Source organism: Malus domestica, chromosome 14 (genome assembly GCF_042453785.1).
Source record: "Malus domestica chromosome 14, GDT2T_hap1".
NCBI classification, from domain to species: Eukaryota; Viridiplantae; Streptophyta; class Magnoliopsida; order Rosales; family Rosaceae; genus Malus; species Malus domestica.
In genome coordinates, this window is record NC_091674.1 from 26702727 (window position 1) to 26728287 (window position 25561).

At 34.2% G+C, this 25561-nt stretch overlaps 2 protein-coding genes across 2 annotated transcripts; both read left to right on the forward strand.

Annotated features, from left to right (window-relative positions):
* The first annotated feature begins 6936 nt into the window (after positions 1 to 6936).
* LOC103455312 (transcription factor bHLH162-like) lies at positions 6937 to 8200 on the forward strand. The gene is made up of 3 exons (XM_008394897.4): positions 6937 to 7192; positions 7458 to 7814; positions 7947 to 8200. The coding sequence occupies exons 1-3, from the start codon at positions 7052 to 7054 to the stop codon at positions 8010 to 8012; spliced, it is 564 nt and encodes a 187-aa protein (XP_008393119.2). The 5' UTR covers positions 6937 to 7051; the 3' UTR covers positions 8013 to 8200.
* Positions 8201 to 21226: 13026 nt separating this feature from the next.
* LOC103455233 (serine/threonine-protein kinase 52-like) lies at positions 21227 to 25364 on the forward strand. The gene is made up of 6 exons (XM_070812020.1): positions 21227 to 21851; positions 22726 to 22847; positions 23834 to 24030; positions 24167 to 24341; positions 24618 to 24752; positions 24853 to 25364. Exons 1-6 carry the CDS (start codon positions 21506 to 21508, stop codon positions 25057 to 25059), a joined length of 1182 nt encoding a protein of 393 aa, XP_070668121.1. The 5' UTR covers positions 21227 to 21505; the 3' UTR covers positions 25060 to 25364.
* Positions 25365 to 25561: the final 197 nt, after the last annotated feature.

The window sequence follows — 25561 nt, forward strand, 5'->3', positions numbered from 1 at the left end:
TAGGGAGAGGACCACCATCTAATTAAGGTGGTAGTGGTGTATGTTGTGGTAATGAGTGGATGTAATGGTGCAGTGGATGAGTGTTTGGTAATAAGTGGATGTAATGGGTGGAGTGGATGGATGTTTGGTAATGAGTGGATGTAATGGGTGTAGTGGATGAATGTTTGGTAATGAGTGGATGTATTGGGTGTAGTGGATGGATGTTTGGTAATGAGTGGATGGGTGTAGTGGATGAATGTTTGGTAATGAGTGGATGTAATGGGTGTAGTGGATGGATGTTTGGTAATGAGTGGATGTAATGGGTGTAGTGGATGAGTGTTTGGTAATGAGTGGATGTAATAGGTGTAGGTAATGAGTAGATGTAATGGGTGTAATGGATAGATGTTTGGTAATGAGTGGATGTAATGGGTGTAGTGGATGGATGTTAGGTAATGAGTGGATGTAATGGGTGTAGTGGATGAGTGTTTGGTAATGAGTGGATGTAATGGGTGTAGTGGATGGATGTTAGGTAATGAGTGGATGTAATGGGTGTAGTGAATGAATGTTTGGTAATGAGTGGATGTAATGGGTGTAGTGGATGAGTGTTTGTAGTTGTAGGTCAACACACTTGCACACACACATGCTGATTTCTAGCCTTCTAATCTTCAAAAACGTCCATCATCATGTCTCCATGCTAGCACTATCCAATCTTGGCCCAAAAATGCTCCAAAATGCTCCAAATAGCACTTTGTTGCCAACTTTGTTATTTGAACCTACAAACACACGAAAATAACTTAAAGTACCAAAATAACTAGAATTAAACTAAGTAAATGCCAAGAAACAAGCTCACTAAGTTGCATAAATATGCTCCTATCATATTCTCTCTTCAATGCTTCAATCTATCATTCCAAATATTCCAATGATATGATAACAAATGAGTTTCAGACGTCAAGGGGGACAAAAGTGGCCAAGTAGCAACAAGAGATATGATTCCATTCTCTATAAATGAAGGAGACGTAAGTGACCAAATAGCAACAAGAGATATGATTTCATTCTCTATAAATGAATATGATTTCATTCTCTATAAATGAAGGAGAAGAGCTAAGGAAAGAACACGGGAGGGAGAACAGCAACACCACCACACCAGTAAGAAGAATGTCTTCTTTCTCATACCACTCCCTCCTTCACTATCCATTTCTTTCATATTATGTAAAGGCTCAAAGTCATCTCCATTGTACTTTGTAAATCTTCTTACATAGGGAAAACACAAATGCATATGCAACTCTAGTGGACGTAGCCGATTTGGTGAACCACTTAAATCTATGTGTTCATTATTACAAGCTGTAAAAAAGAAAAAGAGTGCGAAGCAAAAGCAAGAATGAAAAGGAATGAGAGAATGAGTAAGGACAGCTGGGGGTCGGTTTATAGAAAAGAGAGGAGAAGAATTTCAAAGGAAAAAGATTAAGCTAGCAGTGGTTATTGAGGGAAATGAAAAGAAGTAACAAAAAGATGATAAAAATACATTAAAAGAGTAAAATGTTGTGTGGAAGGAAAAGGAGAGACAAGTGAAAGAAGGTGATCAAGTTTGTGAGTGAGAACATAAGGGAAGTAAGATGAGAAGAAGTAGAAGTGGTGGACTAAAATAAAAATAAAAGATGATGTTTGGAAAGGGAAAAGTTAAAGACATGATTTCATGCTTTGTGGCCTTTGACATATATTTCACTCTAACGATTCTCTTATCCAACATGGATGTCTATTCCTTTCTACTAAAAACAGGTTGCCGACCAAGATGGACAAGACGATGGAAAAATAAATAGAGTGGTCAATGAGCAACACTTTATATGATGGATTATAAATTATTACCTTGCTTGTTAACTAGTTTGAATTATATGTTGATTTAATGGGCACGTGATTTTTATATCTACATTGCATTATATATGTATATGCATTGCAAAGCAAGAAAAAGAGTCGTGTTGTGTGAAGTGCTCACTTAGATAAAGTGTTTGAGTTGCGAGGATATGCAAGGGCTGGAGTTTGCATTGAATATAAAATAATGAACCTTGTATATGCTAGGCGTCGGGTGCAGGGCTTGAGTATACAAATTGGTTGATTTTATAAATAATGAAATCTTGTATATGTCAGACGTCAGAGGAAGGGCTTGAATATACAATTGGGCGTCGGGAGAAGTGCTTGTATAACAAAGTGGAAACTGAGAATTTAAATACAAAAATTGGGTTTAAGGGATGAACAGGAGTTAACTAATATTCTAAGGTATTTGGAGCCAAGTGGTATCAGCATGGTATAGGACGCGCAGGCTTGGATGCCTTAGGTATGTGTTAACGGGATTAGAAGGGAATGAGTACATTCATCCATCTCATTTGCATATATTTTATGCATTTGAAAGAATTGTTACAATTTAATTGTTATCTAATTGGTAGTTTTTATTGTGAATTAATTTGTGTACTATTGTTATTTCCGCTGCGTATTCAATAAATTATATGTGATAAACTCAAGTTTTATCATGTAAAACTTTGTGACGTGAATAGTGTTTCAATTATTAATCAATTTTATTTTAATTTTTCCACCATGTCTTGGTTGTAAAATTTATTTCTATAGCTAAGATATGGTTCACACCCTAGCTCGTGAATTGTCTTTATTCGCGGGTCAGGCATGACACCAAATGATATTACATACATGATATATATATATATATATATATATATATATATGCAGGCCCATGTATATTAAAAATAGTCTACCAATAAATTGGTACATTATTGTAACGTCATGTAATTCAAATGTGTGTGCAAATTAGTATTTTGATATGTTATTTATTTTTTGTTTAGATACGTGCCAGGTTATTGATATGTTTATGTTATCATAATTTTAGTATGTGAAAACCTAACGGCAAGTTATGTGTAACCTAAACTTACCGGTTCATTTCAAACTAATATGGGTACGTTCCAATTCAGCATGGGCAAATTGCAATTTAGTAAGCATACATTGTAATTCAATATGAATATGTTCTAAATTAGTATAGGTACGTTTCAATTTGAGAGTTGGTACATATCAATGTTTTTTTTTTAAGAACAATGGATCATATATACTTGAATTTCTAGATATGAAAAAAAAGAATGAGAAATAACCATTAAAACAATAGTTACAGTAATGAATAATAAAGGATGACACACCCGTTAATTTTAATTTTCTCATTTCTTAACGGGGTCTTAATGAGGGGTCATTTAACTTATTAATTTTAACGAGATGATACCCCTGTACCTATCAATGTGAATCACGTACGTCCACAATTTGTATGGAAAGAACATTCCTATGGCCCATTATTGTTTCCTGATCTCTGACACAAATTTCCATCTTTTGTCTGTAGCGTCGTGATTTCTGCCTAAAACTTCAGCAATATCTTTGTCTCGTAACTGAAATCCGTCGATATGATGACTATTTAGATTGTTTAACTTGGGCTTGTTTTTTGTTTTAGTGTTCTTTTTGTTTGATCATCATTTGGATTTAATTCATGATTTTTTATTTAATGTTTGTATTTATAACGAAATCGTTATTATTTCCTAGAAAATTATAATTAGTTTCTAGTTCTAGAGTCTATAATTTAACTGAGCATTAAGATGATGATCTCATCAAACTCCAAAGGATAATGAATAACCAGCTCGTTATTTCTTCAACCTAACATGCATGACTTTGTCAAGATTTCGGAAAAAACAAGACATTGGCTCTCTACTAACCATATTATTGTCCTCCAACTTGTATTTTATCACCCACACATCAAACTTTCATCTTATCACATGCAGTGTGGACTCAAGATTTGATTCTTGGATGGTCTCAGTATTAAAGGTCTAAGCTTTTTAGATAGAAACAGTGTGTGAGGCGTGTAAAAAACAAATTCAGTTTATTCATTGAGACATTTGTTCGAACACTTGATGAGTAGTATCGAGAGAATTTGTCGAGTGTTGTCCATGCAACTTGTATGGCTAACATGTATTACATTAAACACTTAGTAGGTACAAGAGGACTCGTAAAAAACATTTGGAGAGTCCAAGGAATACCTTGGTCCCGATGTGCATCTGCTTCTGACCGCATGCACATCACATCCATTCAGGCTTACATATCGTTCAACTAAATACCGCCTTTCAAAAGAACAAGTCAGCAGCTTACTACTAACTACGACATGTTGTCCTTAACTTGCATCTTATCACATGCACAACATGGCAATATGAAGGTTTCATTATAAAATAATAATAATAATATTATTAATGTAATCGAAAATAAAACCACTCAATATACCTATATGTCATAATTAAAAAAAAATCGATTGTATAAATCGATTCATTTATTCATGAACGGACTTTTCTTGCGACGTGTACAGTATATATGTGTATTTGCTTGACTTCCTGGTGGTACTGCACTCGAATTCTTTCATCGAGCAAAAGCAGACATAGAAATTTCTTCTTCTTTTATTGACGACAAAGTGAAAACTCATTGCATAAATTGGTGGCTGGTGCAAGTACAACTAAGTTCCATAATACTCCCGGCCCCCCAACCACACGGTGCGGCTAAAATTGGTACGGTGCGGCCAAAATACCAATTTTATTGTTTTTTTATCTAACATTGACTTAGTTAATATGAATTGACTTAGTTAAATATGAAGTGATACACGGATACAATTATATTAACAACACTCCCCCCCCCCCACCCAACCACACGGTGCGGCTAAAATTGGTACGGTGCGGCTAAAATTGGTACGGTGCGGCCAAAATACCAATTTTATTGTTTTTTTATCTAACATTGACTTAGTTAATATGAATTGACTTAGTTAAATATGAAGTGATACACGGATACAATTATATTAAGGAAAACTAATGAAAAGGGTTTGAAAACTTTGAGTTTTAATGATAAGGACAAAATAAAGGGTAAAGTGAATAGTACCAGGATTGACTTTTTAGTGTAAAAATGTGGTTTTTCGTTAAAGTAAACAGTACCGAGAGCTTTTCGTTAAAGTTCCCATTATATTAACTAAACTCAATGTTGCACTTCGTCTTTTGAACGGTAAAGTCACATTATATATTTTTAAATCAAATTTGGTGAGTCAAGCTTATTAAATATTTTATTTCTAGTGGAGTTGAAATTGAGTATGTTGGGAAAGTTATAGTAAAAAAATTACAATAAAAAATGAAACGTTAATATTCTCTTTCAAGAAGCCCGTAGATAATTAGGCTGAGACATGAATACATATTCACTTTCTTCAAGGAGTGGTTTGACAAAGTTCACGATCCGGCGAAATAGTATATCTCTTGACTTGTCCCTCCAAAATATAACAACCCAACTAAATTGTTGTATGGACTCAAACCTATCTGCACAACCAAAATAGTACAAAGCTCCACCACAAAAGAACAACCTTTTTGGCCAGTAAGAACACAATGAAAGATGGAGTAGAGAGGATGGTCGTAGGAGAAGTGGGATTCTAAGATGATAGATTAAGCAAAATGATGGGAAAACGCTTTTACTTATTGGTCATCCCTTAGTTAAGGGTAATCAGCACAAAATATCAAAGATAAGTTACAAGAGAGATAAAATGAAAAGCTAAGGCCATCTTCAGTGAAGAGGGTTAAAGGTCTAAAAGTAAAAAAAAAATAGCTATGTCTTCAACCAAAGACTGAGCTATAACTGTACAAAACCCACCATGCCCTTTTTGGCCAAAGGGCATCAGGTTGGCCAAATATAGCCCCATTTTTAACCCTTTTTTTAGCCCAGCTACTCAGTTACAATAATTTATTCAAATTTAACGGCTAGATTTGAAAACATCCAACGGTAGTTTATCTAAATGAACTAATAAATTAAAGTATAAACTTAAAACTAATAAACTATTGATAGGCTATATTTAGCCATTTCAGTTGGAGAGGGTATATGAATATGAACTGACACTGGTCATTTGAAAACAATGTTTTACAGAGTTATAATTTTAGATAGAGCTATGTTTAGCCATTTCGATTGAAAATGGTCTGATAGACTCTATCTTAATTTTCCAATAACAATGATAATTAACCTAATATTGAAAATGCTACAAGTGGTCATAGTCGCATTTAGCTGTGACGAGAACTCAATATGACCCTTTTATAAAACACTAATACAGAATATAAAAAAAAAAAGTTTGAAAAATATGAATCTGAAATAAAAATAGTGACTAGAACAATGTGTTTTTCGCTTTGCATTCCAATTCTTCTCCTTACAATTTAGGTAAATTTACTACATCACATTGGCTGTAAAAAAAATAAATAAATAAAATAAAATAAAAAACTCAAAACTAATTTGAAAACAAATAAACAAAATACAATAATCGGAGGTATTTGATCTGTGAATGCAAAATATAAACTTGTTTCTTTTTTGAAAACAACCCTTGCAACAGAGACGCAGATACTTTTAAAATGTATTTAATTAGCATGAAAAGTGGACGGTGGAAGCGCGGGTTTCTCAGATAAGCAAGCAGTCAAAAGGTCAAGAGTCAGCAAATCAGCCCGCCTCTGCGGACACCTTAAATTACATATCGTTTTGGATCAAACAAAATCCAACGGATCCACGAGAACCAGAATGGGTCCTACCCAATTCAGATCCCGCCACGTACTCTTTTTTAATAGGGAACTTTAACGAAAAGTACCCGGTACTGTTCACTTTAACGAAAAACCACATTTTTACATTAAAAAATCAATCCTGGTACTATTCACTGTATCCTTTATTTTGTCCTTATCATTAAAACTCAAAGTTTTCAAGCCCTTTTCATTAGTTTCCTTTTTAAATATCCGCTAGGGCGGGCCCCAGTTGCCAGTAAGGTTAATGACATCGAAAGTTCACTGTATGTTCCCCTTACTCGTTTTTGCTTATATCGGCTGGACTAGTAGCTTCAACTATATATAAGCATCCAGGTTACAGTAAGCTCCTCCTTATTTCCAAAGTCTCTCCCTTAATTTGCTCTCTATTTCTTGCTTTTCATGCTTCCTTGGATTTTGGGTGTTGTGGCTTTTGCTTCTTTTTAGAGAGAGAGAGAGAGAGGATGAAGGGGTGTAACAATGAGTCTTCTTCCAAACCGGACAGGAAGACAGTGGAGAGAAACAGAAGAATTCACATGAAAAGTCTCTGCTTCAAGCTTGCTTCACTTGTTCCTCCCCAACACTTCAAAACCACCAATTCCAAGGTATACAAATATAGTCATCACCCTCTCTAACTAGCTTTGAAAGATCAGTATCCCTTTACTTAAGAATGAAAAAATGATTCATTGTATCATTTATGACATGTTATGTTGTAAGATGGTCAATCTGAATCATTCAATAATCTAATGACGTAACATATAAAGTATCTGGGATGAGTGAACGTTGATCCTTAGTTAAACATATTTCAATAGAAATCAAATTTTATTATTGGCTTTACTAATTGCAATGTTCCTTTCCCCTATTGATCAGGGTACCATGTCACAGCAAAATCAGCTTGATACTGCGGCATCCTATATAAAGAAACTGAGAGAGAGAATCGAGAATCTGAAAGAGAGGAAGGAGAAAGCAATGAAGTCACAATTAGGCAGTTCTAAGTCTGACATTGGCTATATTGACCCAGAAAAAACCGCGATGATGGGCTCAAGATTGCCAGTTATTGAATTAAGAGACTCGGGTTCAAGCATAGAAGTGATGCTGATCAGTGGGTTGAATAAGAACTTCATGTTTTATGAAGTCATCAGTGTTCTTGAGGAAGAAGGAGCTGAAGTTGTCAGTGCTAGCTTTACCACCATAGGCGATAAAGTTTTCCACTCGGTGCATGCTCAGGTACTAAAACATTTGTCCGAGAAGCTAATATCGTCTAACCCCTTATTTTAACCTTAAAAAAAATACTAAAACAATTAAGGTCATTTATGAAACGGAGTTAATTCATTTTATTTTGGTGATGATTCTTTGTAGGTCAAAATTTCTAGAGTTGGAGTAGATACTTCAACGGTATTGCAGAGACTACAGGATTTGATGTAGCTAGCCAGCTTTACCTTTTGAAAACTGAAAATTTATAAATAAGGTTTTAGCAACTACATCATGAAAGAGCACCGAAAGGAGAGAGATGCTTAATTAGGATAAACTAATGTTCCCAGTTGCTGGACGAGCCACTGAGCTAATGGTCAACAAATCAATTAATATATATACAGATGTCTGGAGTTACATTTTGTTTGTTGTTTTTCCCCTTTCTACATCGGTCCCAAAGTATATACTTAACCATCTTTATAAAAAATTAGAAAATTTTATGTTTATATACAAGATTACACATAGAGGGTGTTGAATCCTTAATATTATGTTTTTACACATATTCATCCTCATGAAATCGATCACTAGAGAGATTTCAAGAAATAACATATTTATTCACTCTATCAGTAATTGAGCTGGATTTGGTGTATCATAAGGGATTTTCCTTTTCTATTGGATTGGATAAAAAACAATTCTTGAATGAGGTATATATTCAACTCCAGGGACAGGTCGCGATGAGTTGGGCTCATGCCATAACGTAATCGGTAGATCCAAGATGTACTCTTACAAGTAAAGGGGGTTCGGACAAATATTGGTTGTGTTTTGGAAGGTTATGAGTCAAGTGACAAGTTCAATCCCAATAAGGATTTTTTTTATAGGCATGAAATAAGGGTTAAATGATCACAAACAAGTTTCAAACTCGCATCTATATATAGAGTCATTGCCTTACATTGATACAGGAAGTGAAGGTTAGGGTTTTCGGGGGAGGAACGTCGGTTTGCAGAGAAGAAAGGAAAGCTAGGGTTTTAGTGTTGTGAGGCAGAGGGCAAACTATACCATGTAGAATTATGTGTTCTTATGTAATTTTGTTGCAAACGTCCATTTTATATAATTACAGCAAGACTAGATTTAGTAGCTAGGATTCTAGCAGTGATACATAAGTGAAGCTTAATTAAATAACAAGTCTTATATAAAAATCTTAAAATTATGGACTTTTCTAACAAGAAGCGAAAGCGAAGGAAGAGAAACGAACATAGGATTTCGAATGCCAAAGTAAATACTTATAACTACTTGAACTATATATATATAACATAACTATTTTTTTCTAGTAATATAGTTTGTGTAAAATTAATCAACGTTAATGTGCTAATCATATGAAACGGAGTATTCCCTGTCTACCTTTAGGTTAATAAGTTTTTGTATAACTATTTTAGTATCATATATGGGGATAAATCTGTGGCACCATATTTTTTACGCAAAATTTGACACAAGTTTTAAAACCATTAAATTATCCCACTATCAATGGTTAAGACTTAGTCTGATAGCTAATTAGTTATTATTAATTTCCCTTCGTAAGAAATTATTATTACTTTTTTTATTACTTTTTTTAACTTATATGCAAAATAACAATTAAAATGCACAGTAATCAATCATGCCTCGTATGGTACGAATTTCAAAGGTTAATCAAGTAAGAAAACTCTCAGTAGCTCTCCATCTCCAGTTTGTATTCACCACTAATTAATGATATTCTTACCATAATTTTATACCACATTTTTTTATCATTTTAGATGGCAGATGGGTTGGACAAGCTACATCATTTAATTTCAGTCTTTTTATTAATTAAAACACTTAAATAATCTTAGGTGGAAGAATGAAACTCCTTGTATACCACAATCATAATTTAATTAACAATTGTTTTATTAATTATTGATTAACATTTTGAAATTAAATGCTAATTAATTTAGATGATATGGCTGTCCACATCAAATGCCACCTAAGGTGGTATACAATTGTGGTACAAAAATATGATAAGAATAACATTATTGTTCACCACTGCAGGCCAAGGAAGAACATGCTCTCCCCTACGCAGGCACTCCTTCATATTGGATTTTCGAAGTTGTTCCGTCTCTTTTCCTTGTTCACATTGAGTGAAAGAACCTAAATTTTCTTTAAAAAAAAATTGACTATCTTCCAAATACAAAAGGTTCATTGCTCTTCTTTAGTTTTAATCCGGGTAATTTGGAAACTAAGGGTTCCTCTTTTTCGACATGAGTATCAAAAAAACAAAACTATTCTATCAGCCAACGCTATTTCTTCCCTTCCTTGTTATTTATCTCTGGAATTCAAAAGAGTTCTGCAATGATTTGCATAAGAATTAATATTTAACATCGTTTAGTAGAAGCAAAAAAATTATCTCAAGTGAGGATGGATAGAGAAGAGAGATGGAAGATTATTTTTTTTTGTTTTTGTCAGCACTGTATGAAGTATGACCTTAAAGCTGGGGTTAACTTTCAATAAAATAGAGAACAGAAGAGATTGTTGGTGAAGACCAAGAGAAAAGAAAAGGAAAAAAATGGAAAGTTAATGGGGATTAGAAGAGATTGTTGGTGAAGAACAAGAGAAAAAAAGAAGAAGAAAGGTTTCATATTTTTACTTTCAATGTATGTTTTTATTTAAAAAAAACAAATTAATTAATTATCATATTAGGTTAAATCTCAACTATTGATAGTGAGATAGTTTAATAGTTTAAAACTTGTGTTAAATTTATGTAAAATTATGGTGTAGGATTTACCCCATTAATAATTATTTTTGTACGTCTAACTAGTTTGTTCTCCTAGCTATGTGCCAAAAATACTACCTATACATTCTTAACTTGTAAGGAAAAATTACAGATGTCCATATAACCCAAACACATTCTTTTCCAAAAATTTAAAAAAAATGATAAAGTGAAGCTTTTATCCTTTTATTGAATAAAAAGGTGAAAGGAATAATGAAAATTTGACACCTGTTTTAGGGGTTAGTAAATTCATCACTTATATATTAAATATTACCGAGAATAAATATAATAATATATAGTTATGCTTTAGTAAGACATATTTATAGTCAGTCTTATGTTCAGTTAAAAATTTTTCGTCATACTGTTATTTTCATTACGATTTATCTTCTAGTTACGATTCGGCATGGATCTACTTTGTAATCATATATCTCGTCGGTTTTTGTGACACTAGCAATAATGTCGCTTTGAAAATGCGACATTACATTGTTTTATGTCGGATTTTTGCTAAATTTCCGACAGAAATCGGATTTCTCGTCGGTTTTTTCTCCGACGGTGATAGCATATATTGTAGTAGTGATATACCCATAAAGACTAACTGTTGTACAATCAAACATATATAAAATATCCTCCACAGTCCCAATCAATGTATAAAATATCGATGATATCGGAAATATCGGTAGTCCAAAAACACGGAAATTTCGATGGAAATATCGGGATATTATCGATATCGATAAAAATTAAATAAAAACCACGGAAATTGTTGGAAAAACTTGGAAATTTTTATTGAAACTTTGCAAGATGTTTATTTAGTCAATTATCTATTAGTTTATCACAAAAAATTGGAAGGAAATGCATTGCATGATAGATATAACTGATTTAAGTTGATTATATAGCGAGCTGACAAACATTGTGAGTGTAAAAAATATGTAGTAATTAATGGAAGAAGTTTAAACACACCATAATCATTTATATATAATGAATTAGTACAATATTTTACACTTTATACATTGCATGGTAAGATACATGAGTGACTTAGCAAGGTCTAAAATATCGATGATATCGGAAATATCGGTAGTTCCAAAAAATATCGATAGTCCCAAAAAATATCAGTAGTCCAAAAACACGAAAATTTCGATGAAAATATCGAGATATTATGGATATTTTAGACTATGGTCCCAATTACTCATGTTACTCACATATGATTTAGTCATCAAAACGCATGCATTCACCAATGCATGTGTATGAGAAAATTTTAGAATATATTAAAGTGCCGATACTCAAGTTCATACACAGAGACTGCAGAAAGCCATGTGCAGGTTTATAATAAGTACGGCGGATTTTCAAAGACCATTCGTACGGCCGCATGCATGAATAGTTTTTTAGGGGAACGGAAGAGTCAAATTTTATGTAGAAAATTAATTTTGGAATTGAGCGTCAAACCAGCTAAAACACGCTTTAAGGTTTGGATACTCGTATTATTTGTATTTTAGGGATTCCGCCTATTCCTCACAAGGTCTCTACTTTTCTTTTTGTGTTATGATATCCTTCTTGAGACTTTTGGATTAAACTTTATACGAATGGTTTGTCTAAAGGAAATTTTGGTCCTGTTACTTGTGGGGGCAGTTTCAAAGAATTTCGTGATTGGTTTTTTGGCGGTTTATGTCAGGATATTGGCCATTGAAATTCCTCTTTCGCAAAAATTTATGTCATTATTATTGGTGTGGAATTTGTTTTTTAGAAGGGTTACCGTTGTCTTTAATTAAAGTGACTCTTCTAGTATTATTTCCGTTTCTCTATTAGAATGATCTTGATCCTCCTTGTCTTCTTCTTGTCTCAGAAATGTTGTAGCCGATAGTTTTGCTAACATATGCATGTCTTCTACTAATTTGGTTTGGCACGATTCTCGGTTGTCCATACTGCTTTGTTTACAGATTACGTGTGCTTGCATGGATTCCGCTTTACAAACTAATGCATATCCCATAATGATGTATTATTTTTTTTCTTTGTGGGTTTTGGCTTCGTCCCCCTTTACATTTATTCTTTAATGATCTTTATTATTTACTAAAATTATATACATGCGGGACAAGAGGTCAGTTTATTGTAGAGTTAGCCCTTTCTAAACGCTCTGAGCAGGAAAGAAGTAACCTAATTTGCAGGTGATGGCTAAATTTCGGGGTCTTGATTCTTTCTGATTGTCATGTACTGGTTTAGACAGTATGATTAATATGGTAGACCAATAACCAAGCCTTATATGTAGCTAACTTCCTTAATCAGTTATCATCCTTTTACTAAAAAACAACTAACACGCAGGGCCGGCCTTGAGAATAGGGGCCCTGTGCAAAATTTAGACAAGGGCCTTCATTTTCTAACGGTGTATTTTTTTATATTATTTCTTAACTTTCAATTTATTCAATAAAATTGAAATATTACAAATTAGGGAATCAAAAATAAGTTTGTTTTATAGGAGTTTTTTTTTTTCTACCTTCAAAAGGTCTTGAATTCAAAACAAGGTGAATGTTTTTGTGTAAATTTGTCTGCTCAATAAGTTATAACATGCAAAAAAAATTAAAATTCTAAAGCAAAGCCATAGGGAATTGAAACCCAGTCCTAGGTGAAGGAGTAGGAAGCCTAAACCACTACCGCTTGCAGATAACTTCGATATTCTCTTGCACATTTAGTATATTTATATGTATATGTGTACATGTAAAGAAATTTTGGGGGCCCTTCCGAATTGGGGGCCCTATGCGGTTGCACCTTTTGCACACTCTCAGGGCCGGCTCTGCTAACACGCTTAGCTTCATGATATTTTCAACTGATAAATGCATGTCTAAAATTAGATGGAGCACACACACTATGCGTGCCTAAAATTTTCTTTCGGTTGAAATATTTGTGTGTAATTTAAAATGAGAATATAAAAGAAAATAAAAAAATCGTTGAAAATGGAAGTAACGTGAGAAAATGTAGAAAGTGGGGGAGAGAAAGTTGAAAAGTAAGATGGGTTGAATTTACTATCTTTGTTATTTCACTATCTTTCAATTGATAAAGAGTATTCTTTTTAGTAATAGCGTGTGTGTGTGTTGGGGATTGAGGCGAAGGGTTGGCTCTTGGTTTCACAGCTGGGCGGAGACTAAAATTGAGTTTCAAACAGCCAAGAAAATTAGATTGGTACTTGACTACTGTGATTCACATGGTGATCAAAGATTGCATAATTTCCAACCTAATAATCGTTGTGCATGTGTGCTATATGCATAATTTCAAACAAAACAAAATAAGTTTAATTTCTTGCAGGAGCGATTCAAAAATGACTTATAGGACGACACAAATTTTGAAGAGAACATTAACCCAAGTATATATATATATATATATATATATATATATATATATATATATATGCATAAAATATCATCCCGAAGTTAGATCGTCTATGAGTACTGCGGTGTCGCCATTTTTCCATTAGTCAAAACTAATCAGAGGTGAGAGAATAACAACAGTACTTTGGAGTGGTTGACGAGGATTTGAAGCTTTTGATTTATTTAAAGAGCTTTGGTCAACCCTCACAAATATACTCCTCCCATGGCAATGACTTGGACTTTTAATCACATTTCGATAAGGAGAATCTCGTAAAGTGAGATTTTTTATGGACTTTCTATTACTTTATGTTTTTGAGATAATTTTCATGCTAACATTATAAAGTATTGTGAAGAAAAAAAAAACATGAGGTGGTGGAGAGTCCATGAAGAGTTCCATTTTTGTGAAAGTCTCTTTAACATTCCTCTTACTTACATAAGATGAAAACTAAATTATTCTTCTTTTTTATACACTTGTGTTCATTAACACATGGATATCGAATTCATTCAAATTCCTTTTTTATGTATCTAACAACAAAACAATTGAAAACGATTAGACTAAGTATGTGTTTTAACTTTAAATTCGTAATACAATACTTGAAAAAATCAAGAATCAGATTGAGTAGCTCGAGAGAACTAATTGATCTCATTTATAATTTTTTTTCCTTATGCGACGTGTTTACTTGGGGCTCTAAGTTTCTTGGACAAAGGGGCTATTCATTTATTAGATGCGTTGGGTCTAGATAAACCTTAACAAGAAAGGCACCATACATTCACGTACAAGCTCAATATATTTATTTCTTGACTTGCTTAGAAAACGACATTGTTGCCTCTCGGCCGTTGCCATATTCTCAACGTAAGACAACATTACATAGTATTGACTATTCACATTATAGAAAACGACATTGTTGCCTCTTGGCCGTTGCCATATGGTCAACGTTAGACAACATTACATAGTGTTGACTATTCACATTATAATACGAAGTTCATTTTTTCTATACGTTAGAAGCACTACGTTCGATATTATTAGTCTCACAATTAAGTATGGAAGTCTTGTGTGTAATAAGTCAATTTGTAACTCATTTAGGGGCTATTTGATGGGCTGGTTGAGATAGGTTGTAGCAATTATAATGGACTTGAATCTAGTCCTTTGTTTGTAGCGTCAAAATATGAGCTGGACAGGACTGAAAATGATGGGTTATGAATTCACAATAAAGTGAGTTATCTAACATGTTCTTATACATACATAAGTAACAAGTCTTGTCTTACATATGCATGCCAATACAATTGTATTCTTAAGACCCAATCTCATCCAACCCACCAAATGGACGCTTAAGATATGTGTAACTAACTAGGGACGGACCACAATGTACCCACCTACCTCAATTCTTCAAACCACCTCAATTCTCAATTCTCATCTTAGTTTCATCCTCGGAATGTAATTAGGATTAAGTTACTTGTAAGTAACAACTAACACTGCACTTAGTGCTGTGCTAATTAAGCTTAAGTGGATTGGGAAGAGGCCTAACTAGCGGGAGGGTGCATGTCAATTTGAAGTAGCTACTTGGATGGTTCAGTGTTTGGTGGCAAATCGGTGGTCGGTGGAGATATACATTCACATTGTATCATTACTGAAAACACAAAGCCAAGAACAAATATATCTACATATTATATATATAGTCTCTTTTGGAGACATCACCATTCAATATCATGTCACGGTTGACATTCTTTGGACGTCTCCTCAATCTAGGCTTGGTCTATCTCTGCTCTTTAGATCAAAAATCACAGCTTATATATTATATATGCCTCATAAAATTGAGAATTTTTTTAGTAGGCTCAGATCATAGGGTGGTACATCACATGTCATTATATAAGTTAAAAAAAAGAATTTATTTTTCAAGTGTCTAACTATTTATATAATGACTCGTAGGGTAACAGTCTGTATTCCAACATACTCTTGACAAAATTAGTGTTGCTAATGACTCGTGGGGTAATGCTATCATCACATTATAATTATGCATGATTAAATATTAGTCATTGGAGACACTAGTTTTACAATCTAGCGGTACATATAAACTGCGGGTTGAATTCCATGAACTGCGAATTTGAAATTTGATTATGACCGATCTATCCTGTGGCTTAACTAAAATTCCAGTGTCGTTCAATCATAAACTTTAAAAAAAAATTAATATTAATTAATTCTTTGGAACCTAATGGGCTGGGCTGAGTCAATCTATTGACATCCGATTCCTTGCTCATGCTGCTATGTCGACCCTAAAGTCGGGCAAGGTCTACAATAAGGCCCAGTCCCGCTTTAGACGAGACAAAATTCACTTGCTATTTTTTTTTATTTAACAATGAAATAATGACATCTAACAAAGCTCTTAAGACACATAATCTAACCGCTTGTTTAACGGTATTCAATTTCTACTTTGTTATATGTTGTTTCTAGTTGAAACCTCATAAACCACTATTGTTAATTCAAAAACAAAATCGAGACCTCGCATGTATTTTTGTATCACCCAATCCGTTATTGTCACATACAATCGATCATACCCAAGAACCTTTCTTATTTAGGACATTGTTTTAATCATGTTTGGCATTTAGTATTTGGATTAGTATCAATTGGCGATGGTGGTGGTCCAACTTCAAAGGGTTCGTGAACATATTGTACACTTTCAATCCAACTTTTATACGTTTTTTGGATTCTGATATTTCAAACCTTACAAAGTGAAAAAGTCAAACAAACAAGAAGTAAACGATGCATAATTTGATAAATCAACCTAAGACTGAAGACGAACAAGCAAGTTGGTTCGAGTTCGCCAATTTAAAGATTAGATTGTAGAAACTTCAAACTTTCACTTTCATATTTTTTTCTCTAATTCTTTTTTGGTGATGTGCTGTATTGAGTAATCAAAGCTCAAACGTCAAAATCAACTCTTTATTTTTTTTTAATCGATCATTTTAACTTTATAAGATTTTTAAAAAATCTAAATACACTCCAAATTAACCAATGAATTTATATACACATTGATTTTTATTTTTTTATTAAAAAAAATGATAACTGGTGACAAACCACGATTATTTACCTCTTATGTCAAAAGTAATATTTTTCAATCAACGTGTATTTGATTGAAAAATATTTCTTTTGATGAATTGAACATGAAATTAATGTTTTGGACGCTTCACCTGAGTTAAGATTTCATTTTTTTTTCATTGTTATAGTAATTTCAATGCAAATTAATTGATATCTTAATAGATATTCGCGATTGAGCCGCCTTCTAAATTCTAATCCAATTTAGTTACCCGAAGAAGAAAGGGGAGGACAAAAGGGTTCAAGGAATTTTTAATAAAATAATAAGAGTTGTGGTAAAATTACATACTTTGGTATATTTAAAAATTTTATGGAATTATTACATACTTTGGTAATAGTGTGACCAGTAAGCCATAAAATTACAAGTTTGATAAGTTAAAGAATCGACATCCTTTGTACCTAGTCTTTTCTTTTTAAACTTATTAGCTAATTTAGTTATGAAAAATATCATGTACCTAATTTTTATTGTGATGTAACATATGTTATTTGAAGTTGTGACATCAAAACAATTTCTTTTAAATTCGAGTTTGAATTTGTTTTTTTAATTTTTAAAGATTAAAGTAGTTTTTTTAACAAATAATATCAAGAAAAGAGATTCAAGCCTGAACTTGAATTACATATTTTTTGCATAGATTAGAGTAGTTTAATTATCACTTTGCCATTAGAAAAAATTATAGAAAAATAAAAGTGGAAAGGCATATATGTAGCATAATATTTTCTAAATATAGTGACTTTTATTAACTTACCAACAAAAATAAAAATAAATAGGTGTGAATAAAAATGGGGAGAGGAGTTCAAAGAGAGGGGAGGTTGGGACTAAGTGTCACAGCCCGTTCTGAATATTTAATTTTTGATGATGTGAAATGATAGTTTTACCCTTGAACGTTTCGTGGTATTGTGTGTTTGTATTTTGGGTTAAGAAATTGGGCCAATTAGTTCTATTCCTAACTAATTGGACCCAATTAGAACTAAAAGATTAAAGAGTTTTGATTGGTGTGCATTTTGGGACTACACACACACCCATACCCTTTCTCTCTCTTCTCTCTCGTACTCTCTCTTGGACTCTCACTCTCTCTCTCTCTTCTTCCTCGTACAGACCAAGCTCGAGGTGAGCTTCTCAGTCACAGATCGAAGATTCTAAAGGCACCATTGCACTCCTCGTGCCATTTCGAGTTGATTGGTACCCATTTCAGGTAAGAACTCGTCTGATATCACGTTGAAAACTCAAGCTCCGAGTTGAGCACTATTCATGAACTTTTGGAATGGTTATGTTTTAGGACAATCCAAGCTCACGGCCAGCTCTAAGAGGTTCTTATGAAGCTCGGAGTGCTTCGTTGGCTCGGTTTTGACGTTGGGATCACGAGGTTAGAAGGTGGCCGGTTTTGGTAGGATTTTCCTGACAATTTTTCGAAGGATTTGAAGCTCCAAAGAGGTATAACCTTCTTCCTCTCGTAATTTGTGGCATTTTGGTGAAAATTTTGTGGAAAATGGTGCAAAAACGAGTGAGAAAAAGGCAGTTGCAGGTATGCCTAGAATCCGGTGTCGGTGACACTGTTCCGACGTCTAGAGGTTGAAGGTGATGCGCGTGAGGCCGTGCCCTCCCCGGCGCGTAAGGGCGCGTGAGCCACAGAAAAATTATTTTAAAAATATCACGATGTTCGTGAGGTTGTGTAGGTCATGTTGGTATATTCAAATACCAAAATTGAGTTTTGTATGAGAAGTTATTAGCTAGTTTTACCTATGTACTTTAAAATAACGTTTTTATAGTTAATTCGCATATAGGTGAGACTTATCCCGAGGACGAGCGTATTCAAGGGTGACTCGGGGGCTACGACCCTTCGACATACCAGTGAGTGGGCTTTTGATTTTTAGTATATATTATATACTTGATATTTTCCCAGAAATATGTGTTTAAATAATAATATGCCATAAATGCCATGCATATAAGTTATAATTCATACATGATTTGGTATGTAATGCTTTACATATATAAATGTGGTGATGTGGACGCTCAGGTAAGCTCAGGTAAGTTGTGTTTGGTTATGTGAATCATCGATGATGCGATATGTGATTGAATAATGTTGAGCTCATAAAACTGCACTTAGGTTGATTATGATTTAGCCATAGATATGGCACATGCCTGTTTATTATGTCACCTCCCGCACCATATGCTCATATTGGATCCAATTTAGGTGCATAGTCTTGTCGTACAGACCTTATTTATGGTTCCGACTCGTAGGTGACTAGTGATTTATCGTCCAACGATTATGTGAGAGTAGTATTGAGCATGATTGTATTACACTCATTATTGTCGTACAGACCTTTTTGTTTGGTTCCGACTCTTGTGCAGTATATTGTCGTATAGGTCATAGTAGTGACTCCGGCTAGAGTGACTTTTGAGCTATGACTTTCCAGCTCACATGTTATATTTCTATGAAATTATTCTTACCTGAATTACTTACTCTATTATATCTTGGCATGGCATACATATGAAAATGATTATATGACGTATGAATTGAATTGAATTGATATGATTTCATATATATTTATGTATATACTTATATCTTGATTATGAGAAAAATTATACATGTTTTACAACAAGGGGTTAGATATGTTGTTAAATGAAATGGTTTTGTAAAACATTTGTTTTTGCCCACTCACGTTTTCTGTTCCCCTCTAGGTTTTAAGTAAGCTTGTTCTTGGTGGTTAGAGGACGTCAGCAGTTCTAACCTATGAATTCAGTTGTACAGACTACCATAGGATTCTAGCTCACATGTTATATTTCTATGAAATTATTCTTACCTAATTACTTACTCTATTATATCTTGGCATGACATACATATGAAAATGATTATGTGAAGTATGAATTGAATTGATATGATTTCATATATATTTATGTATATGCTTATATCTTGATTCTGGGAAAAATTATACATGTTTTACAACAAGGGGTTAGATATGTTGTTAAATGAAATAGTTTTGTAAAACATTTGTTTTTGCCCACTCACGTTTTATGTTTTGCGCCCCTCCAGGTTTTAAGTAAGCTTGCTGTTGGTGGTTTGAGGACGTCAATAGTTCTGACCTATCTAAATAATAGTAGGACATTTCTGGTACTGTATAACTAGTACTTGTCCTACTGGACTGCACCTAGACTTATTATGCTCTGATTAGGAGTGTTTACTTTTGTAACTAACTCTTATCACTTCTTGTTTAGTAGTGCACTCTAGTAATTCGGTTTTTAATTATTCGTATATTTCTTATCTTTATTGCTTCCGCACTGTGCACATAGCTACGTCACTCTCACGTGACGGTCAACATGCCTTGATCTCAGTCGGGGTGTGTCACTAAGGATGGGCAAATACTCATCGGTTATGGGTAACCACGGTTACCTGCCCATTTAAATTTCACGATTACGGTTATAGATAACCGTTTAGATAAATAAACGGTTATGGGTATAACCGTTTACCCGTAAAATTTAAATGGACTGTTATGAGTATTAACTGCGGTTATAAACGGATAACCATTTACCCATTTATTTTATATATGTAAAATTAACACAAACCATGTTCCCTATCGGACAAAACTTAGATCAATGCTATTGACTATAGTACATGATTTCTATAGCTAATATAATATAGTTTTCCTTAACCACTTTAAATTTCATGGTCCATTATATATATTATGTTAATATTTTACATTTTGAGTTAAATAATCCAAGAATACTATCTTTTAACAGTTTTCGTAACCCCAGAATACTTAGCAAATTTTATATTACCTTCATTGCTAACAGTTAAAAATATTGTCTGTAAATTATTATTTCAATTATTGGAATGGTATAAGGACTTAAAAAATTAAAATGCGGAAATGTATTATGAATGTACCTATAACAGTGTTTAATTGTTAGAAAAAGAAAATTATGACAATTTTTTTTTAATTTTCAAGTTGTTAAAAAAACATGTAGACGGGTGAAAAATGAGTAAATGGTAAAAAAGAAAGGATAAACGGGTTTAAAAATGATAAATGGGTAAAAGGGTACTAAACGGTTACAGTTAAATGGGTACACGGTTATGAGTATGGTTAACCGTTTATAAACGGTTATGGATATGAATATAACCGTTTAGACAATTACCTAACGAGTAAACGGTTATGCGGGTATAAGAATAAACGGTTATGGATAAATAATTACGGTTACTCGTCCAACATAACTGTTACTCATCCTAGTTGGGACTCAGGGGAGGAGGCCAAAGTGGGTCAGAAGACTCAGAGACACGTTGATTGTAGGTAGCACCATGTGCTCGCATGTCACATGCCCCTCTTCTGATTCATTCATTTCATTTCTTACCCCCTCCTCTCCTTTGCTCTCCTCTCTCCTCTCTCCTCCTCCTCCTCCATAGCCTCTCTCTCTCTCCTCAGTCGTAGTCAATACTCATCGTTTCCAAGTCAAAGGACAAAACGAAACAGAAGCCAACTCATTCAATTTCTAAGCTTCTGAAATCAGAAGCAGCAAAAAATGAAGGAAAGCTCAGATGGGTTTGTGAGGGCAGATCAGATTGATCTGAAGAGCTTGGATGAGCAGCTGGAGAGGCATCTCAACAGGGTCTTGACTTTGGAGAAGAACAAGATCATGAGAGACCCCGAAACCAATTCCAACAGCATCCACCTCACAACCACCTCCACCTCCAATTCAACCGTCACAACCACCGCCACCTCCACTTCCTCCATGACCCTCTCCATCCCCAAACGCCACCGCCAGGAGTGGGAGATCGACCCCTCCAAGCTCCTCATCAAGTCCGTCATTGCTCGTGGCACCTTTGGCACCGTACACCGTGGCATCTACGACGGTCAAGACGTCGCCGGTATTCCCCTTCTGCCACTTGCTCTTCATCTTTCATTTGGGGGTCCTTTGAAAGTTGTCAAGTGTCTGCCCTTTGTGATTTTTTCCCAAAAATCCAATTTTTTCTTTCGATTTCGATGCCCATTTCTTAAAAAAAATAATCTTTTTGTTGTATTTTGTTTCTGCTGTGTATTATGGATGTTTTTAGCAAAACCCAATTGGTTTTTACTTTAATTTTATTGAATTTCGGGAGATAATTGAAGATCTTAGTAATTTCCACTTTGGTTTTTCTACTGTAAAATGTCGTTTAAGCACAAAAGTAAGGTTGCTTGTAGTGTTGTTTTACAATTATTCACTTTGTTTAGTCGGTTCAAATGTTGGATTAGGTGTACTGTGTGGTTGATCTTGCAAGTCAATACAAGTTTCTTACTTTACATACATTTAGGTATTTATATATATTTGTGGCAAAATTCCAAATGTATATTATTCAAGGGACTGCAATGAAGGTTGCCGATTGTCCACTGTAATTGTACTCTTATGGAATCCGTGACTCTTACACGGGTTTGTGTTGAATTTTCTGTTGAGAGCAACAACTTGGATAATGTTGCTGTACTCCTCAACTCTCATGTGACTTCCCCACCCGTTAGTTGAAACCTATCCAACAACTGAATAGGAAAAATGCTCATACATACATATTTATGTTAGTGAAACTAAGATCCTTATTTGTCGACATATTATTGTAGTCGCTTTCGTCATCATCGTCTAATTCAACCAAATTATGACCCTTTCGATTCTTTGTATTTTCTCTTCCTTTTTCTTTTTATTGGTTCGTCATGATATACAATCGGGTTGCAAGTTCTACCATTACAATGACGGCTCCTTTTTTTTAATGCCAGTTAAACTGCTTGACTGGGGTGAAGAGGGTCACAGGACAGACTCCGAGATTGCTTCTCTAAGAGCAGCTTTTACTCAAGAAGTTGCCGTCTGGCATAAACTAGATCATCCTAATGTTACTAAGGTAACTTTCTACCTCTCTATTTTAAGAATTTTTGTTAAGTGTCAATGGATTTGATCGATTCTTCTAACTTTTATGAATATCAAAACCCAAATGTCTTTGTTTTAAGGAAGCCTTTAGCATATGTAACGTTAAAAACATTCACTACGTCACTTCACTAGGGTTGGTTTTTCTGGCGTTATCCATAATGTGTCCGCAGAGAGGTTTCTAACTTCCTAGTAATAGAATTGTTCTCTAGTCACCATATCATTAACCTCCTTGATGTATCACAGCCTAAGGTTGTAACCTTACCCGAGACAGTTGCCTTCCTTCTCTTTGGTATCCTTCAGTTGCATCTCTCACCACCTGAGTGAGGTAGAAGCATGAGTTTTTGTATCATGAATTTTCAGAATTTACTGAGCAATTTCAGGTAGCAAATAAGTTGGATAACTTTTTAAATATCTGTACAGTAGTGAATACACTCTACATTTTCTTCTGTTTGGACGTCATAAATACGACAATTTTCTATGCTATTTAACAGGTTATAAGAAGTTCAAAACTTAAATGCTGCTTTAGTACATAAAATGCATGCATAAAATATTTTGTGATTATATTTTGATTTCCAGAAATATGATATACATTGCAATTAGTTTCTGGTAGTTTTTATTACAGATTGAATCTTGCTAAACTTCTAGTCTATTGATGTCCAGTTTATTGGGGCGACAATGGGTTCATCAGATCTACAAATACAGACAGAAAATGGTCAAATTGGCATGCCAACTAATATCTGTTGTGTCATCTGGACGTCATAAATACGACAATTTTCTATGCTATTTAACAGGCTATAAGAAGTTCAAAACTTAAATGCTGCTTTAGTACATAAAATGCATGCATAAAATATTTTGTGATTATATTTTGATTTCCAGAAATATGATATACATTGCAATTAGTTTCTAGTAGTTTTTATTACAGATTAAATCTTGCTAAACTTCCGGTCTATTGATGTCCAGTTTATTGGGGCGACAATGGGTTCATCAGATCTACAAATACAGACAGAAAATGGTCAAATTGGCATGCCAACTAATATCTGTTGTGTCGTCGTGGAATATCTTCCTGGGGGTGCTCTAAAATCATACCTCATAAAGAATAGGAGAAGGAAGCTAGCTTTTAAAGTCGTTGTCCAGCTGGCACTAGATCTTGCTAGAGGGTATCCTTTTTCAGTTCTTATACTATTTTTAATTTCCTTTTCCTTAGAGCATTGTAATTTGGTAGATAAAGAGTGAACTTCAGGCTGCGTTATTGTCAAGCCAAGCACTTAGACTCACTCGTGCTGTATTTTCCAGGTTGAGCTACCTACACTCACAGAAAATTGTTCACAGAGATGTAAAGACGGAGAACATGCTGCTGGACAAGAGTCGTGTAGTCAAGATTGCAGATTTTGGTGTTGCTCGTGTTGAAGCTTCAAATCCCAATGACATGACTGGGGAGACTGGCACGCTTGGTTACATGGCTCCTGAGGTATTTGGTCTACTCTGGTTGCTAAAATTATTGTGGCTACGACTTCACCACCTTACCAGCTACGTTTCTTGAATCTTAGGTAGTTGGTAATCACATGTGTATGCGCATGTAGTTTCTTGAATCTTATTGCATGAAAATGAAACTTTGGCATTTCCAAACCCTGTTTCGCTTGACTTAAGGAGGGTGGTTTTGCTAATATTATGCTAAGAAAGGAAACGTACAATAAAATAATTGTTTACTGTATGTTTAGTGACTTGACAAATGGGTGGGTGACAGGTCCTCAATGGCAACCCGTATAACAGGAAATGTGATGTTTACAGTTTCGGCATCTGTTTATGGGAAATATATTGCTGTGACATGCCATATCCTGACCTTAGTTTCTCCGAAGTGACTTCAGCTGTGGTTCGCCAGGTAAACCATTTTCCTATCTCAACCATCAGCCTAAGTTGTCATTTTTTGTTCCTCGAAATTAATCCTTTTATTGCTATCATGTGCCTCTTTCCAACCACAGAACTTGAGACCTGAGATACCTAGATGTTGTCCGAGTGCCCTTGCAAATGTAATGAAGCGATGCTGGGATGCGAACCCAGACAAGCGGCCGGAGATGGATGAGGTAGTCACAATGTTGGAGGCGATTGACACAACGAAAGGCGGAGGTATGATCCCTCAAGATCAGTCTCAGGGCTGTCTTTGCTTTCGAATGAAAAGAGGACCTTGAAGATTTTATTCGTTAAGATACCAACTGGGATATGATTATTTCCAAGATCAAAAGAGTCCAATTTGTACTTAAGATAGCAAACAGAGAAACAGATATATGGGATATCAAAAGGAGATGAACAGAAAGGTATAGATTGATGGAGCAATGCTATTTTTCTCATTTTCTTCGAGGATGTAAAGCTTTTATTAAATATTGTTACCCTTTTTTTTTTTCGTTAAACGAATGTGTATTTATTTGATTGGCACTACCAGCACCTTGTAAGATCCGTTATATACTAGTTATATTGACATGAATTTATGACTAAATTGACCATATTTTTTTAATTTTTTTTGGTATGTGCCTGTTTGATGAATTATTTAGGTAATTGACTGCATGAAAGTGTTTATCCCAAAATAAAAATAAAAATAATTCAGCACAGTGAATTTAAGAATACCCTTTTATGACCAATTAACATTGCAAATTGCAATAATATTTGAGAGCAAATTAATAAAAGAATAAATGA

Excerpts from the sequence above, each read along its gene's own strand:
- LOC103455233 (XM_070812020.1), top strand. The coding sequence starts at position 21,506 with ATGAAGGAAAGCTCAGATGGGTTTGTGAGGGCAGATCAGATTGATCTG. Across the intron at positions 21,852-22,725 it reads CGACGGTCAAGACGTCGCCG|TTAAACTGCTTGACTGGGGT; the intron begins GTATTCCCCTTC and ends TTTTAATGCCAG. Across the intron at positions 24,753-24,852 it reads CTTCAGCTGTGGTTCGCCAG|AACTTGAGACCTGAGATACC; the intron begins GTAAACCATTTT and ends TTCCAACCACAG.
- LOC103455312 (XM_008394897.4), top strand. The coding sequence starts at position 7,052 with ATGAAGGGGTGTAACAATGAGTCTTCTTCCAAACCGGACAGGAAGACA. Across the intron at positions 7,193-7,457 it reads TCAAAACCACCAATTCCAAG|GGTACCATGTCACAGCAAAA; the intron begins GTATACAAATAT and ends CCTATTGATCAG. Across the intron at positions 7,815-7,946 it reads TCCACTCGGTGCATGCTCAG|GTCAAAATTTCTAGAGTTGG; the intron begins GTACTAAAACAT and ends GATTCTTTGTAG.